This window comes from Epinephelus lanceolatus, chromosome 13 (assembly GCF_041903045.1).
Source record: "Epinephelus lanceolatus isolate andai-2023 chromosome 13, ASM4190304v1, whole genome shotgun sequence".
Classification (NCBI taxonomy): Eukaryota; Metazoa; Chordata; class Actinopteri; order Perciformes; family Serranidae; genus Epinephelus; species Epinephelus lanceolatus.
Window position 1 is genome coordinate 44,645,618 of NC_135746.1, and position 17,384 is coordinate 44,663,001.

The 17,384-nt window shown below is 39.1% G+C and overlaps 1 protein-coding gene across 4 annotated transcripts in view; it reads left to right on the plus strand.

The window, feature by feature from the left end:
• Window positions 1-1,503: 1,503 nt before the first annotated feature.
• Window positions 1,504-17,384, plus strand: part of tnfrsf21 (tumor necrosis factor receptor superfamily, member 21) — a 301,642-nt gene continuing 285,761 nt past the window's right edge. For 2 of the 4 annotated variants that reach the window (XM_078174118.1, XM_078174119.1), the window contains exon 1: window positions 1,506-1,912. In XM_078174118.1, the coding sequence (XP_078030244.1) occupies window positions 1,886-1,912 (27 nt within the window). In that variant the 5' untranslated portion in view covers window positions 1,506-1,885. Of the gene's footprint in view, window positions 1,913-17,384 lie in introns of all 4 variants that reach the window. The other 2 variants (XR_013493186.1, XM_033620070.2) reach the window with 2 other exon arrangements.

Sequence of the window (17,384 nt, forward strand, 5' to 3'; positions counted from 1 at the left end):
ATTAGTCAGTTAAAAGATTAGTCACTCAACAGAACTGATTACTACTACATTTATTTTAATAATTGGTTCATCGTTTAATCATTTTGTTATGCAACGATACCAAATATTTATGGTTCCAACTTCCCAAATGTGGAAATATACTGCTTTTCTGAGTATTATATCATCCAAAACAGATTATCTCTCACGTTTGAACTGTTGGCACAACAATCTGAAAATGTCACTCTCTGCTCTGTATATATGCAGCCTCAGTGGGCCCCTTTCCTCATTTAGTACAGCCATTGTCATGCCTGGACAAATAACTTAATCAACAAGTAGAGACACACGTCAGTATGTCAGTAATCAATTGTTTATTAGGTCTTTAAGAAGTCTACATGATATGAAATCTCAGCAAACTCCAGCCCTGTCTTCTGACCAAACTGTCATTACAGGTTTTTCAACATCATAGAAAATTATTTCTGTAACATTTTTTTTAGGTCTTCAATATACTCCAGTCATAAGACAAAAAAATGGAAAGCCATTTAATTCTGAGAAAGCCTTACTCCCACTGTATTTCATGGTAAAAGAGGACTGGATAAAACTTCTGTTTGTAGAAATAAGGTCTTCCAGCAGTTGCTGGCCCAAGGCAGCCCCAGTATTGAACTTGAAAACACAGGATTACAACAGGCTATCTCTCAAACTGATTGGCTGCTCTTAAAGGGATAGTTTGGATCTTCTGAAATGGGGTTGTATGAGGTACATATACATAGTCAGTATATTACAGTAGATGTCAGGTGGGGTGGTCCCCAGTTTGGAGAGGCAGACAGGAGAACCACCAAAGAAGCTAAGCAATGTGCAGCTATGGACATAACCAGCAGCAAAACACATTTTAACCCCCTAAAAAATCAGAACACAGGTGCTGCTGCTCTCCCATTGCCTCTGTCATTTAGTTTGTTTGATTTATTGTGTGACTTTGGCATTAAACAGGGTTAACTGGATTCATCAAAGTCACACAATAACGCAAACTAACTAACTGATTGGGGAAGTTGTAGAGCAGTACCTCCTGTGTTCAGTGACCCAAAATTACTGTTTTTATCAATGGAGTCTGATGGCTTTGACAAGAGCAGAGGTGGGGAACTCTTAATGGCTTTCCTGTCAGAAGGGGCTGTCCAATGGAAAAATAAAGCAGTGAAAATATTCTTAAAATAGCGTACTCTTAACACTACAGTACTACGTCATAATGCTACAGTAGTATTACTACGTAATAACTTGACAAGAAAAAAAAACTCATGAAGGTTAATTGAAAATTGATTAAATCAACTTAGGAGAGAGAAAAACATTAATTAGTGGCCTTGTTTCTGACTAAAACTCAGACTTTATCATAAAGCAAGCATCAGTTTTGTTTAACAGCAGAGAATATGAAATCACACCGACCTGGGTACACCTGCAGGAACAACGCCCCTCATCACACGTGCATGGCTTTGACGGGCTAGGATTGGCTGAGTTTCATCGCTATCTTCCGCCCCTCTGAGCATACGTCACAGCGGCGGTGTCCGCAGCGCAGAAGGAGAGACGCACTGCACACTCACGAGCCTGGACGGGGCGAGTCGGCGATCCCACAGTAGCCCTCATCCATCATCGCTATGGGAATTAGCACAGCGTTCTTTTTGAACCAAGCCCTGATCCCGTACTATCTGAAACCGGTCCACCTTGAGACACGGACTATGAAACACTGCAGTTGAGACTGTCGCTGCACCAGAGCTCGGCTCAGCTTCTACCCTCCAGTAAACTGTGGAGGGGGAGCAGTATGATGATGAGAAACATCTAGAGATGATATAGTGTTTCTCCAGCAGACAACTTGAACAACGACGTTTTCTCGAGCCTCATCTGTGTTGTGTGATTTAGGACCATGTCTGCCATGTGTGTGTCCGCAGTGGTGAGTAGCTTCCTGCTTGTTTTCTTTCTTTATTCTAAGGCAGGGCTATGCAATTACAAATTCAACTGGGCCAGCTGTAAAAAACAGAAATTGTCGATGGGCCACATTTTCAGCGCGCGCGCGTGTGTGTATACATATATATATACATATATTTGTATGTATGTATGTATGTATATATATATGTATGTATATATATATATATATATATATATATATATATATATATATATATATATATATATATACATGGCCCTTCTCAACATAATACAGAAACAGAATAAAAAAGATCTAGGCTAATAGCATAATAAGTGGTATTTACAGTAACTTATGACACGCTCTATCTCTCTGCCAGCATCTCCCTCTCCTTCTCCTCCACACACACATCAAATACACAGAATATTTTATACAGTCCATGGCAGCCACAGTCATGTTTACATCAACAAAGTCACTAGGAATATAAACTCAATAATAAAAAAATCTAACATGTCAATAAAATAAATATTCCTCCTGACATCACAATACTGTGTGAAAAAAGTAAAGTTATCTAAGCATGAAGAACACAGACATCATTATCAGTCATTCATCGTGCTCTCTGTCCCCACTCTACCGAGGAGACTCACTGTCTGCAAGTCGGCTGCCTCAGGTGCATTTTAAGGTAAAGTGTTAGACTACATACAGACAGCTTTCATTTTAGTTTGTGTTTAACACTTTGCTGTTAGCCCAGCTAGCGCCCTGTGCTTTGTGTAAACCGCGATCGTAAACCATAATAGCGGTGAATTAGAGACCGCGGATAGAGCAGATTGAAATATGACTTTCTACATGTACACACATGTATTGATGAAATACTGACTTTTTTACTGGCCGAGGTTTTATTGCACTTACTTAGAGTAACAAGCGTAGTGGTCGTTAACTAGAGTAATCCTGAAGTCATACTCCCTACATCTGCACCGCGACCTCTCTGCTGTTGTCTGACTCCGTTGTGCTTGTGTGTGTGTGTGTGTGTGTGTGTGTGTGTGTGTGCTGTTTAGTTTAGTTTTATTTGCACATAATGTTAAAAACAGACAGTATAAAATTTACAAGATTAAAAAGGAAAGAGGTTAGAAAACACTAAAGGCTTATCAAAGAACCTCCCCTCAATTAAATCATACAATAAGGATAAGAAAGATAGACAAAAAAAAAAGAAAAAAAAAGAGGGGGTGGAGCAGAAGGAGAAGAAAGAGGAGAAAGAGGAGCAAAGAGGAAAAAAATCAAGACAAAACAAGACAGGTAGCAAATAAAATGAACAAAATCAATATAAGATTACATGTTAGACAATGTACAAACAACAAAGAAATAGTCAGACCAAAAGCAAGGACAATCCATACAAGATAAATGAAAATTCCACATTAAAGTTGATTAATTAAATACTTGTTCATTTGATTTTTGAAGATTACCAGTGAAGATGATGCTTTAAGAGATGGTGATAAGTTGTTCCAGAGAGATGGTCCTTTATAACTCAGTGAGAACTGAGCAAAGGAAGACTGTCTAGTGGGATATGAGTGAATGTCAGATGAAAAAATGAAAAAAAAATTCAGCAGCATGTCTGTAACAGAATTACAATACATAATATAAGGAAAGATTAGACTGTAGTACAAGATTAAATGACAAGAATGATTGGTCAGTGAACAAACTCTGCTCAAGATACCAATTGATTTCATAGTCTTTTTGCATACATGGTCTATATTTCCATGTTAACTTCTCATCAACAATGACTCTAAGAATTTAATATGAGGAACTTGAGTTATTTCCTTGTTGTCTAAGATAATTTTGGCATTTTCTTTTGAGTATTTTTTGTTTTTAGCACAAAAGAGCACAAAATTAGATTTATTTATATTAAGAGAGAGTTTGTTCATACAAAACCAATTTGAAATAGATGATAATTCTTCATTAGCTTCTCGAAACAGAGTATCAACTTTTTTATGTGATGCAACCAGACGTGTCTCATCAGCAAATAAAAGAGGTAAAAATCAAGTCATTTATATAAATCAAGAACAAGAGAGGTCCAAAGATAGAGCCTTGGGGAACACCACAAAGTGTCTTTGCTCTATGTGAAGAATGCCCATTAAATGATACATACTGTTCTCTGTCCTTTAAAAAGTTAAGCAGCCATTTCAAAGCAACACCTTGAAAACCATATTAATGTAATTTTGTAATAAGTATATTGTGATTGACTGTGTCAAAGGCCTCTGACAAGTCCAAAAAAAATACCAAGAGAAATGTTTTTATTATCTAAAGCAGTAGAAATATTATGAACAAGTTGTGTAATAGCCATTTCTGTTGACATTTTTTTCCTAAAACCATATTGGTGACAAAATAATATTTTATTCTCATCCATGTGTTTTTTTTTACTCTTGAATAAACCAATTTCTCAAGAATTTTGGAAAAAACTGTTAAAATGGGTATAGAACAATAATTTGTGTGTACACTAGCATCACCAGATTTGAATTTAAGAATTTAAGATCATTTGGAACAACTCCTGTCCTAATGGATAAAATATGTGTTAGAGGTTGAATAATGGAAGTAACTATTAATGCTTATAATCAGTATCCCAGTATAAGCATTTTACACGTGATACTAACATTAATTCTTGAATTGAAAGATTCCTTTGCAGGACATGATGAAATATGAGCCAGTCTTGTTAAGAGAATAGTTACTTCCATTATTCAACCTCTAACACATATTTTAACTTTATCCATCAGGACAGGAGTTGTTCCAGATGATCTTAAGGACACTGATTATTGAAGTTTTCAAAAAGATGACCATCCGTATTCTCAATTTTGTTGGCCAATGAAGGACCAATATTAACAAAGAAATCATTGAAACCATGTGCAGTATCTGAAGGATTAGAGATTTTCTTCTCACCTTTTTTCTGATTTTTTGTAGAATTCAATGTTAAAAGGGGTGGGGCTAACAATACATTTTTTATATAGTCTATTTTTTTTTTTTTTTTTTCACAATGGAGAATTTCTTTAGACCTGGAGTAATCCCGGGTTTGCAATTTTTAGGCTTATATTTTCATATTTTCTGTTGATTTGAACAAAAGGAAAGCATTTATCAAATACAGAATTAAATATGTCTATGAAGGTACTATAAGCACATTCTGCACTATGTTGATTCAGCACATCTTCCCATGAAACTTTATCTATTGAAGCTTTAAACAAGTTCTCATTTCTCTTAGTAAACCTGTGATAATATGTTTTCTCTTCTAGATTTTTTTAGGTTCATTTGAATTATTAACTAGAAAAAATTGAAAAATTGGGGCATCGGTGGCTTAGTGGATAGAGCAGGCACCCCATGTACAAGGCTGTTGCTGCAGCGGCCCAATTTCGACTCCAGCCTGTGGCCCTTTGCTGCATGTCACTCCCTCTCTCTCTTCCCCCATCATGCTTTGCTGTCCTGTCAATTAAAGACAAAAATGCCGAAAAAAATATCTTAAAAAAAAAGAAAAATTGAAAAATTGGAAAATGGTCTGAAATATCAGTAAATAATAACCCAGAATTGATTACATGTTCAAAGTAATTTGTAAATATATTATCAATTAAAGTTGCAGAGGAAAACTCAATCCTAGTAGGTTTAAAGATGAGGGGATATAAGTAAGATGCATGAAGAATACTCAGAAAATCTGAAAATGAACTGGATTCATTTTTTAGAAGATTGATATTAAAGTCGCTAAGGAGAATGCATTTCTTATCCTTGCTACTTCTCATCTTAACAGAGGAGGACAATGCATCATTGAATGAACCAGTATCAGTATGAGGGGGGGCGATATATACAGCCAATCACAACACTTTTACCACCAAAATCACTGAGACTAGGTAATTCAACAAAAAGAGATTCAACCTCGATTTGATCAAAATTACTGCTGAGCTCTTTTCTTTCAATAAAATGAAATTTGCTATCTAAAAAGATTGAAACACCACCACCATTTTGTTTGTTCTACATGAGTGCAAAGCCTTATAATGAAAAACTGAATAAAAAGATACCATTTCATCACTTAGTCAAGTTTCTGTTAGAGCAAGCACTGAAAATGTATGGTTTAAACTAGACAAATATTGGGTTAAATGACCATACATTTTTGATAACCTACATATATTTAAGTGAAAAGTTGAAAAAACATTATGACTTTGATCTAGAAGACCCTTAGAGAATTTGGTAATTCTTCTTCATTGTAATAATTGCATAATCCTTGAGGCCTCTTGGAGTTAAGGAAGTTTACATCTGGATCAAAGCAGTCATTATACAAAGTGTCCACATCATCATTTAGATCATACGGATTAGAGGCATGAGCATCCGATGAATTAGGATTTAGATTATATACATCATTCATAGTGGTTTCACAAGAAAATCACGTGAAAATACCTTTTAGTGATGTGTAACATTTAACGGATGTAACAGACATAACTAGAGATATTTACTTAGGTCACAGAGGGTGCACCACAAGCTGGTCATATTTCAGGAATGCAATATTCCCCGTCATCCTCATCTCTCGGAGTTGAGGTAGTAGCTCTTTTAGTATGCTGCTCGATTATGGAAGAAATCATAATCACGATTTTTTTGGTCAAAATTTTAATCACGATTATGCAAATGATTATGGGACGCACATGATGACTTATATTGTTTACATGACGGCATGTCATTTCTTTTTTCTACATGGTCGCACGTTTACAATTCTCCTCTGCTCTCTGTAACGCGCATGGCCCTGATGCGTGCGCACACACACACACACACACACACACACCAACCTCTCTTGCTCTCTCTCTGCCATTTTCCGCACGCTGTTTTTGAAATCTTCAGCGATCACCTGCCCCTTACATTATTCGATTTCACCTACTTGACTGGCTTGTGGAGTGGATAGAGGAGAGGAGGGGAGGGGGCAGTATTGTGCATGCGCGGCTTCCGGGTGCATTTGATTTGCAACACAAGACAACGAGAGTAAACTGACAAGAAGCGCATAATCGTTTTATGTTGATTATTTTGTTTTCATAATCGTTGAAAGCCCAGATGGTTGGATAACACTTTCTTTGTTAGGATTTCTGTGTCTCCCCAAGATTCAAATTTCGATTCAGGCACTCCATCAATCAGTAGGTTGAAGACTGCAGTTCAGTTATGTCAGCTTGGGAAAATTGAAGACTTGCTTTTAGGTCATGAATATCTTTTGAAATGTTTAAAACATCTCTAACAAGATTATCCATTCGGACAAACATAGAATCAACAATCACTTGTAGGCATGATTTGTGGCTTTTTTTCTTGTTGCTCAAGAAGATCTTTGTAGAAAGTTTTTTGCTGCTCAAACATTTCATGCAACACAGACATGGTGACAAACTTCTCATCATTTCCAGCCATTGTGACCCACGTACCTTACGCGCTTTTTAGTGGCTGACCTGTAGGAAGATGCAGCAAGTCCTAGTGGTGGCTGCTGTTGGAGCCTGGGGTCAGCCTGGTGGCAGATGGCTCCTGCTGAAGCCTGGGCTCAGCCTGGTGGTGAATGGCTCCTGTTAAAGCTTGGGCCTGGGCTGATGGTGGATGGCTGCTGCTGAAGCCTGGGCTCAGCCTGATGGTGGATAACTGTTGCAGAAGCCTGGGTCAGCCTGGTGGTGGATGACTGCTGCAGAAGCCTGGGCTCAGCCTGGTGGTGAATGGCTGCTGCAGAAGCCTGGGCTCAGTCTGATGGTGGATGGCTCCTGTTGAAGCCTGGGCCTGGCCTGGTGGTGGATGGCTGCTGCTGAAGCTCAAGCTGCTTGCTGCTTGCTCCCATTGGGCCCAGGATGGTGGTAGATGCAGTGGGCCCAGATTGTTAATCCATCAAAAATCTCTTAAAGCATTGTCCATCCACACTTTAGCAAAACTTCTCCATAAATGACTTGAATATTTGATAAATAAAGTGTTTGTATGTTTTTTAAAAGTATTTAAAAAGTCTAGAAATACAATAAGACAAAACTGAAAAGCTGTGAGGGGGAGATCAGCCCTGTCATGCAGAGAGCAGGAGAGAGACCGCTGAATGATAATACATGAAACCAAAACTTTAAAAAGTAACGATAACAGCCAATAACGAGCTTACTATTATTATTATTGTTATGGTCTTGATTAAATTTGCCCCGGGCCGTTTAATACTGGGTCTCAGTACCAATCCCTCCCCCGGGCCACTCAGAGGTTGCCTCTGGGTTGCATGTGGCCTGTGGGCCGCTAACTGATCCAAGGACTCCTCCAGCAGGTTCTCCATTTAAAAGGACAGTGCCTATTTTTTTCGTCCCACACTGAACTTCAAAATAAGTCTCGAAAATAATTCCCAATTTCGACTATTAAATCAACTCCAGAGAGACAGTTAATCTGTAGATTGAATATCTCTGCAGAGTGTCAGTCATCCCTCTGTAGGTGAACAACCGAAGAGTCTCCAGTGGAAGGATAGCGAATGAAAAGGCACTTGGCAGTCTGTTGTTCAGCCTGTAACACTGTGTGTCAGCCAAACAACTGGAGATGCCAGTCAGGGGACTCTAATCCATCAACCGTCTGTCTTAACAAAGAGATGGTTTGATTTAAAGTAAGCAAAGAGAAAGGAAATAGAATAAAGACAATCACAGTGGTTTATTTAGCAAATTAAATGAATAATAATAAAACAATCACAGCAAGCTCTAAGGCGCTTGTTTTAAATATTATCATCGCCATTATCATCACTTTGATGATGGGTGGATGGATGTTTTAGTGCCAGTATTCATGATACCAGACAGGATCTCCCTTCTTCACATGGTGGAGGTGTCCTTTGGCAATGTGCTGAATATAGTTAGATCTGTAGCTGCTTGAGCTCAAGGTCTCATCGTCCTCAGTGAGTCAGATGAGACACAAGCACAAAGATGCTACATCTGTCTCCTCACAGAGGACTTAGGGCTGTTATGTATATATGCAGACAAGACAAATTCACTTTTAATGACTTCTTTCATGGTCATGGAATTCAGAGGTTTGGGTTTGAAGTGGTTTGGTATTAAGACAGGATCATAGTATAGATCAGACATAACCCAAATGTCTGGTTTTATTCAGCTTACGGTGACCAGACGTCCCCGATTTCCGGGGACAGCCCCCGATTTGGGTGACCTGTCCCTGGTAAAAGCTGTCCCCGAAAATGTCCCCGATTTTGACATTGAATGGAAAAAAAATGCGTGCAGACTCAAACACCAGTTATTACAGTAGTCAGTAAACGCATCGCTAGAGAAGACGTCGTATGATGTACAGACGTTATCAGGAAGCACGACCAGATGCAGCAGCATCAACAACAACAATCTAGAGGCGGCAAAAAGGAGAGAAGAGGAGACCAGCGGCCGCGTTAAATGGTATGTTGTGTATGAACTTATTTATTTTGTGTGAGCTGGCAGTAGACTTGACTGTGTGTGTGTGAAGTGAGGTAAAGTAGGCTAAGTATGATTGTAACATGCAGTGCATCTGTTTAATCTGAACTGAAGACCAAACATAAGGTTATAAAAGTCAGTGAACGTTAACATTATGTCACTGTTTTTATATCTGTCATTGGTGAAGCTGTAACGTTAGCGTGAGATTACCAGGTGATGACATTGTATGTGGCTCTGTTTTAGAAAAGGAAGAGGTGGAAGACTGCTTTGGTAGCATAGGATTTTCGTGGGGGCATAGGGACCTGAGACTGTTAAAATAATAAATAAATAATAAGTAAATGGTTAATAGTCGTGTGTTAACTGCTGTATTTTGTGTCCGGCTGGCACCAGTCACTGCTGTGTGGGTAACCAATGAATTTAGTAGTTATAAATGCAGACCATCTGATTAGATGATGCCCTATGTCACTGTTGTTAGTGAAGGTGTAACTTGTTATATTAGATTACCATGAGATGACAATATTATCTCTATCTTTTGTGAGTGCACTTTATAAATGTAGGCTATTCTTTGATTTTAATAAAGTAGCATTTTGTTGATGTTGTTTAGCCTTGCTGATGCTGTTGCATGGGGGATACAGTTATTTTTATTGGATGAAAAAATCATATCTGCAGTAGAAAGTTGCACTTTGGAAATTTGGTTTGGTACATAGTGATAAATGGTCTGAAAGGTTTAGGAACCTCTGATGTAGCACATTTCAAACAGAGGCAATTACATAGAGCATATAAAAAAGAGCACAATGACTAAATTATATAAGTATATTAACAAAACTGATGTTATTTCTTTAAGAAACTATTCACTTACTATTGGCTCTGTTCTTGCAGTTTTTCTCATGTTCTCCTCTGCTCTTATTCTACCCAGGCTCCTGAGGCGGAGGCTACGAAGGTGGATGAATGAGGGGATCACAGTGATGTCATCCCTTTTTTTGATTGCCACCTTTTGTGTCATAAATATCAGTTCAGTATTCAGTTATGAGTTGAAACCTTTGACCAAAAAAATCCATCCTAACTCAAGCTAATAAGATTAAGATATTTTTGTCTTCCTCAGTGGATGGCTGGTTGGTGATGTCACTCATTTGTTAGATTGCAACCTTTTTTGTAATAAAAGCTGGTCAAAATACATGAAAAAGTACTTGTCCCCGTTTTTTTATTTCATAATGATAATATTTAATGATTTTTCACCGTCGCACTGAAAATGTCGCTGATTTTCATCTCAGAAATCTGGTCACCTTAATTCAGCTGTCACTGCATCATCACAGTTTTTTCTGTGGATAGCAAGTGTCTAAAAAACTTAGCCATGTGGGGATTAATTGATCTTTTGATTAAACAAAAAGGTTTGTCAGGCATTCATTTTCACAAACTTCTTGGGACTTGACCTTTTAAACCTTTGAAAAAATACAAGATTAGAAATATGTAGAATGCAAATGTATATTGTATGTCTGCCTATGCTAACCAAAGTAGTATTACTGTAAGTAAACCGTGTCCGCTGTCTGCATCTGTTTTTTGGACTATATCTGCTATTCCACCTAAACCTGAAGGGTCCAAACAAAGTATGGGCTCTCAGTTCAGGTGTGGCAGGTGTCATGTTATGTTACATGCTTTGGCCAGGCTCAAGTTTGTATTTTCATATACAAAAAAATTCATAAAGATGTTTTCATATTTTCTCTTTATATGGCAAATGTCCACACTTCATGTGTTGCAAGTGTGTCCACAGTGCTCAGTGGGAACATGGAACGAGACAGGGTGCATTTCATTAGCCTGCCAAAATAATGGTCAGTTACAGATGAAATAAGGGAATGCATTGCCTTATGTCAAGGGTTGGGCTTCAGTCTCTAGTCTGGCTGTACAGGTCTAAATCCTGTTCAGAACAAAGATTTGTGATGAGATAAGTTGAAACTTGCAACCAGCTGCAAGATGTGCCGGTTTGCGTCCTTCTAAGAAACCTGCCAGTTTACAATAATGCAACTAGACAAGAAGGTGTATCGTGTCCTTATCAAGGACTCTGTGAACGACAATGGCACTTTGTGGAGTTTTCGTGTCACGGGGTCAATAATTGCAGTCCAGTCAGAGCTGATCAGATATATCAATGGATGACATGAGCAGCTGCTGCAAAGGTGAGTGAAAGCAAACTTTTTGACCCAGAACAATGAATGCGGACAGGCTATTCTCACAATTTTTTTGTATGTAATGCACCCAAATTTTCACATATCCCATGTATTTTGAAAGGATGTGATCACGTGGCCAGTGCGCTGACATCAGTTAACAAGATAGCAGTCCTGAGTGCTTGTAAGGAGGCAGGTTGGTTGCAAACTGACAAGTTTGGATCCGTGTGAACTTTGAATTAACTTTTAATCATTTTAAGGGACATCCTCACCATGTTTCTTTTCTAACCCTAACCACAGTAATTTTAATCGCCTAAACCTAACCTCTATAGCTTTACATTAATTATGTAACTGAATGTTAAGGATGTATTATCATTCATGGGTTGCAAATTTGTAGGATATCACATCAGCTGTTGTGCATGCATTTTTCATAGGATATCATATGGACTGAGAATATGTTTATGCTGAAGTTCCACTTTCACTATGCCTGGTGTTCTGCTGCTCCGTCTGTGCCCTGAGTACGCTCTGCGAGAGTGTAGTGCAATGAATAACCAAACAGTATATATATTCCAACAGAGCTGCTAATGAACGGTCCAGCTCCAAAAATAGAAAATCAAAAAGTGGTGGCAGGTGTTGTTATTTTGGTTTGCTGCCACAAATAAATTAATCTGTGGGAAACCCTGCTGTTTATTAGCTCTTCTGTCTTAATTGTGTATCATTAAACTGGTCTTACACACAGTACTGTCCAACTTCTACCAGTGGACATGTTGCTACATTGATTGTATGTGCAAAATACAATATAATGTGTTGTTTTTGACAAGTATTGCAGTGGCTTACATGGCTAAAACTGGTATTGCTAACAACATCTTGTTTTTCTGTCTTCTTGTGCTGGAACGCAGTCAAATCTGGTGTGACTGACATGTGTCAACAGCTGCAGGGATGTAAATAAGATGGCATAAGCTTGCTGGTGATGGAGGGCTGTTTGCCACAGCAAGCGAACATGTCATCTGCTGAGTTTGTCACTGACTTGACCAGCTGACCAGAATTTAACTGGTTGTTGAAACAAGTGACTTGTCTCATGCCTCATGTTCTCAAATGGCTGGCAGTGTGACAAGCTAAGTCACAGGTGACACCATCAGTTCATATCTCTACAACTTTGTCGTTCAACATTCTGAATCCCTTTCACTCAAAGATTTTAAATTTAGTGCAGTACAGTAATATAAAAGTTTTGAGTACACCAGACAAATTAATGTGTCAAGTCCCTTGTCTGACAGGAACTATTTTGTTATTTGAGCAATTCATTCCATGTCATTTGAACAAAAAACATTGAGTACACTTTTTACAACAATTTCTTAATTTCACTAAATTATAAAAATATATGCTAAGGGCACAATGATAGTGCTGTTTATTGACCTTAAACTAATTAGGCTAAATCAGATTTATACATTTTAGTCAAATTAACTCAAAACTCAAATTGTTGACTTAACGAAAAATTATGTCAAGCTCACAAGGGATGAGTTTTTGTGAACAGTTTTTATGTCATTTTGACAATCTGGGACATTTGTGTAGACTTTACATGAAAATTTTGTATAATGGATGGATTGGGGTTTACAGTGCAGCTCATGAGTGTATTGGTGGCAAAGCTCTAAAAATGAAAAAAAAGAAAACAAAAAGCTGGTAATACCCCTGGACCACCTGCCCTTACATTAAGATACAATGTATCCCAAACACATGTGTACCCTTCAAAGGAAATTAGGATTAAAACTGGAAGATGACTCTCCAAGCAACCAGCTTCAGTAATAAGACAGTATGCACTGCAACATTAAAAAAACTCCAGAAACTCAGATGACATCACTTTAGCCTTGTCTGAGTATACCCTGTTTGATCTATCTAGTTAATATATTGTCAGTGATAGTAAATCACCTGTATTGCTGCTAAACACTAATGTGAAATTAGCAGTCTAATAAAGTTGCTTCTATCTTGTTATCACATCTATCTCTCTTGTCAGTTTATGAATGCACATGACTACAGAAACCAAAGGTTATAAGGTCACAGAGGGGGGGCACAGTTCTTCCTAGTGCTCCCTGGTTCAGTCATTAGCAGTTAACTCAAATATCATCGCTGGCTATTGTCAGTGATCAATTCAGCCTCACTGAATCCAAACAGAGTCTCTTTCTGTGAGCTGAAATGAGTTGCAACTGCAGAGCAGGACGACAGGAGGACACACAGCAACAGGTGCTGCTGCATTGCCTGCTGACTGACTCGACATGTTGGGTGTATGGATGTGCCAGTGTGCACGCATCCATCTGTGTGTGTGTTGTTGGTGCGCCCTTCTTTAATTAGACAATAATTCCAGCTTAATGTGTTCTGCCATACACACACAAACATCCCACCCACACCCAAGTGTTTGTATGCAGACACCTCTTTATGTAACACACGTGGCCCAAAACACAATTGCATGCATGGATGCACGCACGCACGCACACACACACACACACACACGCAGCAGCCAAAATAGTAGCTTGATTGTTTCCTGCTGTGACCTACTGTGTACAGTTCATTAAGTCATTCCCGAAAAAAAGCAACATTTCTAAAAGGATATCAACACTGAGCCACGTGAGACTCCTTGGTCTACTTATTGCTCTGTGATTAAGTTTGTTATTCCTGACCATAAATCGCAAGACTTGTCACAGGATGAGGTCAGTGTGTGTGGTGGTAGGTGTGATGCCTAGCAGACAAACACCTCTGCCTGGGTGTTGGCAGACTGTGTGAGGTGGCATGCAGCCTGTATGTCCACATGCACACTAACTGCTTATTTTGGGATGTTGTTTAGAAATGTAAAGACACTCAAAGGTGCTAATTTGTCTGTTGTTCACATCCAGTTTGAGGTGGATAAGCTAATTTGCCCTTTGTGTTTCATTGGGATACAGGGGACAGATTCTGTACGCTCCAGGCCCAAACTTTAGGCAGTGATTAAAAGTGCTGCGTATAGTATTATAAGAATAACCACAACACTGTTTTATATCATTGTTACACCCCGGTCTAGGGGTGTGGGTGCGTAACATAAAGATACACAGGAACACGAGAATAAATGTACAGGTGAGCAATTTATTGCTACACACTCCAAAAAAACCCACACTGTACAAAATCGCACACAAATGGAGCAAAAGACGTCAGGGTGAACCCAGGCCAAAACACCAAACAAAAAGCAACCTGTCTACCGACCGGTGAAATAACTAATTCCTAATGAAAATAAAAGAAACAAAAATACAATACCAGGCCTAACTCCTTAAGCTAAAGGAAAACAGGAGAAAACAGGTACAACAGAAAAAGCAGCTCACCCCTACGCTCCATGCAAACAATAATACGTGACAGTGACTATTTACAATATATATACAGGCGACTCAGTTGGCCCTAAGGTGCTGGTCTTAACAAAAGATACAATATTTAGCAAGGCAAGCTAAATACGAACACACACACTATAGTCACACACAAGATCACTTATCAACAAAAGATCAGAGAAACGATGTGCTGCTGCCATGTACGAGAGCCGTCTCGTGGCTTCCGTGTGGCGGGCATTATGAAGGCCGAGCCCCTTGCTCAACCAATCTGGCAGCAGTGACGTCACACTCATTATCCAGTCGGCGACCGTTGACAATGAAGGCCGAGTCCCTTGCTCAGCCAATCCAGCCGTAGCGACGTCACGATCGTTTAGTGAATCACCTGCACACCTGTTAACACAAAGCATACGATCTCCGGACAGAAAGAGAGGTCTGACTCTCCACTAAACATACAGATTAAATGCATATACACCACACACATAAATACACAGATCATAACGCACAAATACACATGATGAATACACAGGCAGCCGGGGTACGTAACAATCATAGTATATAGCAAAATTACAGAGGTGGTCAACAGGAGGCTCTCTGCCTCTCCAACACAAACAGAGTTACAGGCGTCACAGTTTCTCACAATAGTAGATAGCAGAAAAAATGAAAAAAAAAGTAAGATTCATCAGTTTTGATGACAGCATTCACAAAAGCATTCACCCATAAAACACTTCCAGTATCTTCTCTAAAAAGTTAAAGAGAACACTTGGAACAGATAAGCAGCATTCTCTATGTTAGAAAAAGGATTTGTGGGTAAAGTGGTTTTATTTCACAGAGAATCAACAGTCCCAAGTGTTTCCAATCGGCAACCACCCCAGCTGGATGCTGAAGTAAAGCAAAAATACATTAAAGGGCTACTCCTGAGATTTAGTATGCACTTCCACAAGTATGGGGGCTTACAAGAGACACTGGTTGTCAAAGCAGCAGAGGCTGAGATATTTAGAATAGAATAGAATAGAATAGAATAGAATAGAATAGAATAAATCTTTATTGTCCACCAGGGTGGAAAATTGTCTTCGGCTCACCAACATACAGGACGTAGCATAACATAACACATAACAGAGCTAAAATATGAACAAAGCCAAAACACAAGATAAAAATTCATATAGATACATTTTTAAAAGATGAATACATAAAATAAAATACAGTGCTATAAAGGTACGGTAGAGCAGTTCATGTCATTGTCTGTTGTTTAGTCACTTGGTAGAGTTAAGGATGCTAATAGTGCTGGGGACAAAGGACTTTTTAAAAGCCCCTTTAGCCAGAGGAACTCTGTAGCGCCTCCCAGACTTCAAGAGCTCAAACTGGCTGAAGAGAGGATGGGAGCTATCTGCCAGGATTCTCCTCACTTTCCTTCTTGTCCTCTCAGTATAGAGATGGGTCAAAGGCTTTTGGGGTTTTCCCACTATTTTGCTCGCCATTGACACAATCCTATTTAGTCTATGCTTGCATTTTGAGCTTAGGTGACCAAACCAAACAGAAAGATGATAGGTGAGAACACTCTCAACATGAGTGGTGTACACAAGCTCCAGGATCTGAGGACTGACACCAAGGCTGCTTAGTCTTCTAAGAAGACTGAGTCGCTGTGAACATTTCTTGAACACATAGTCTGTGTTTTCAGAAAAACTCATCTGGCTATCAAGAACTGTACCCAGATATTTAAATTTTTCTACAGTTTCAACAAGTTGGCCATCCAGTGAAACTGGTTCAGTTGTCAGATCCTGTTTTGAGCAGAAAGTTACCTCCTTTGTTTTAGCCACACTGATTTCCAGCTGGCTGCTGTGGCACCATGCTTCCAGGTCCTTAATATGGGCCACATAGGGAGCCTCACCAGAAGGGTCATTTTCCTGCAGCAAGCCTACTAAGGCCATATCATCTGCGTACTTTATCAATTTGAATTTACAATCATTGATAGCAAATTCATTGGTAAAGAGCGAAAAAAGTACAGGAGAGATAACGCTGCCTTGAGGACAGCCTGTGCTTAGAATAAGCTCACCAGACAGAGTGGTGTTTGCATACACCCTCTGAGGGCGGCTAGACAAAAAGTCCCTGATCCACAGTACAAGGTCCCTATCAATATGTAGCTCCACCAGCCTTTTCAGTAAAATAGATAGCCTCACAGAGTTAAAGGCTGCACTGAAGTCAACGAATAAGACCCTAGCATACCCTTTGGGCAGTGAGAGCTGCTTTGACACTGAATCTGTTAGGATCAGAACAGCATCTGTGCCTCTGTTGCTCTTATAGGCAAATTGGAGCGGATCTAACTCACTGGCCACTGTGGTGGTCAGAATATCGACTACAACTCTCTCCATGCTTTTACACAGGTTAGAAGTTATAGCAATTGGCCGGAAATCTTCAGGATTATTTGCACCTGGCTTTTTAGGTATGGGCCTTATCATTGAGTATTTCCAGGATTTAGGTGCACCTGTTGCTAAGAGGGTTTTAAACAACCTACTGAAAACTCCTTTTAATTGAGGAGCACAGTCTTTAAGTAGACGGGCTTTCAGGCCATCTGGGCCTGTAGCTGTGTTTGGCCTCAATTTAG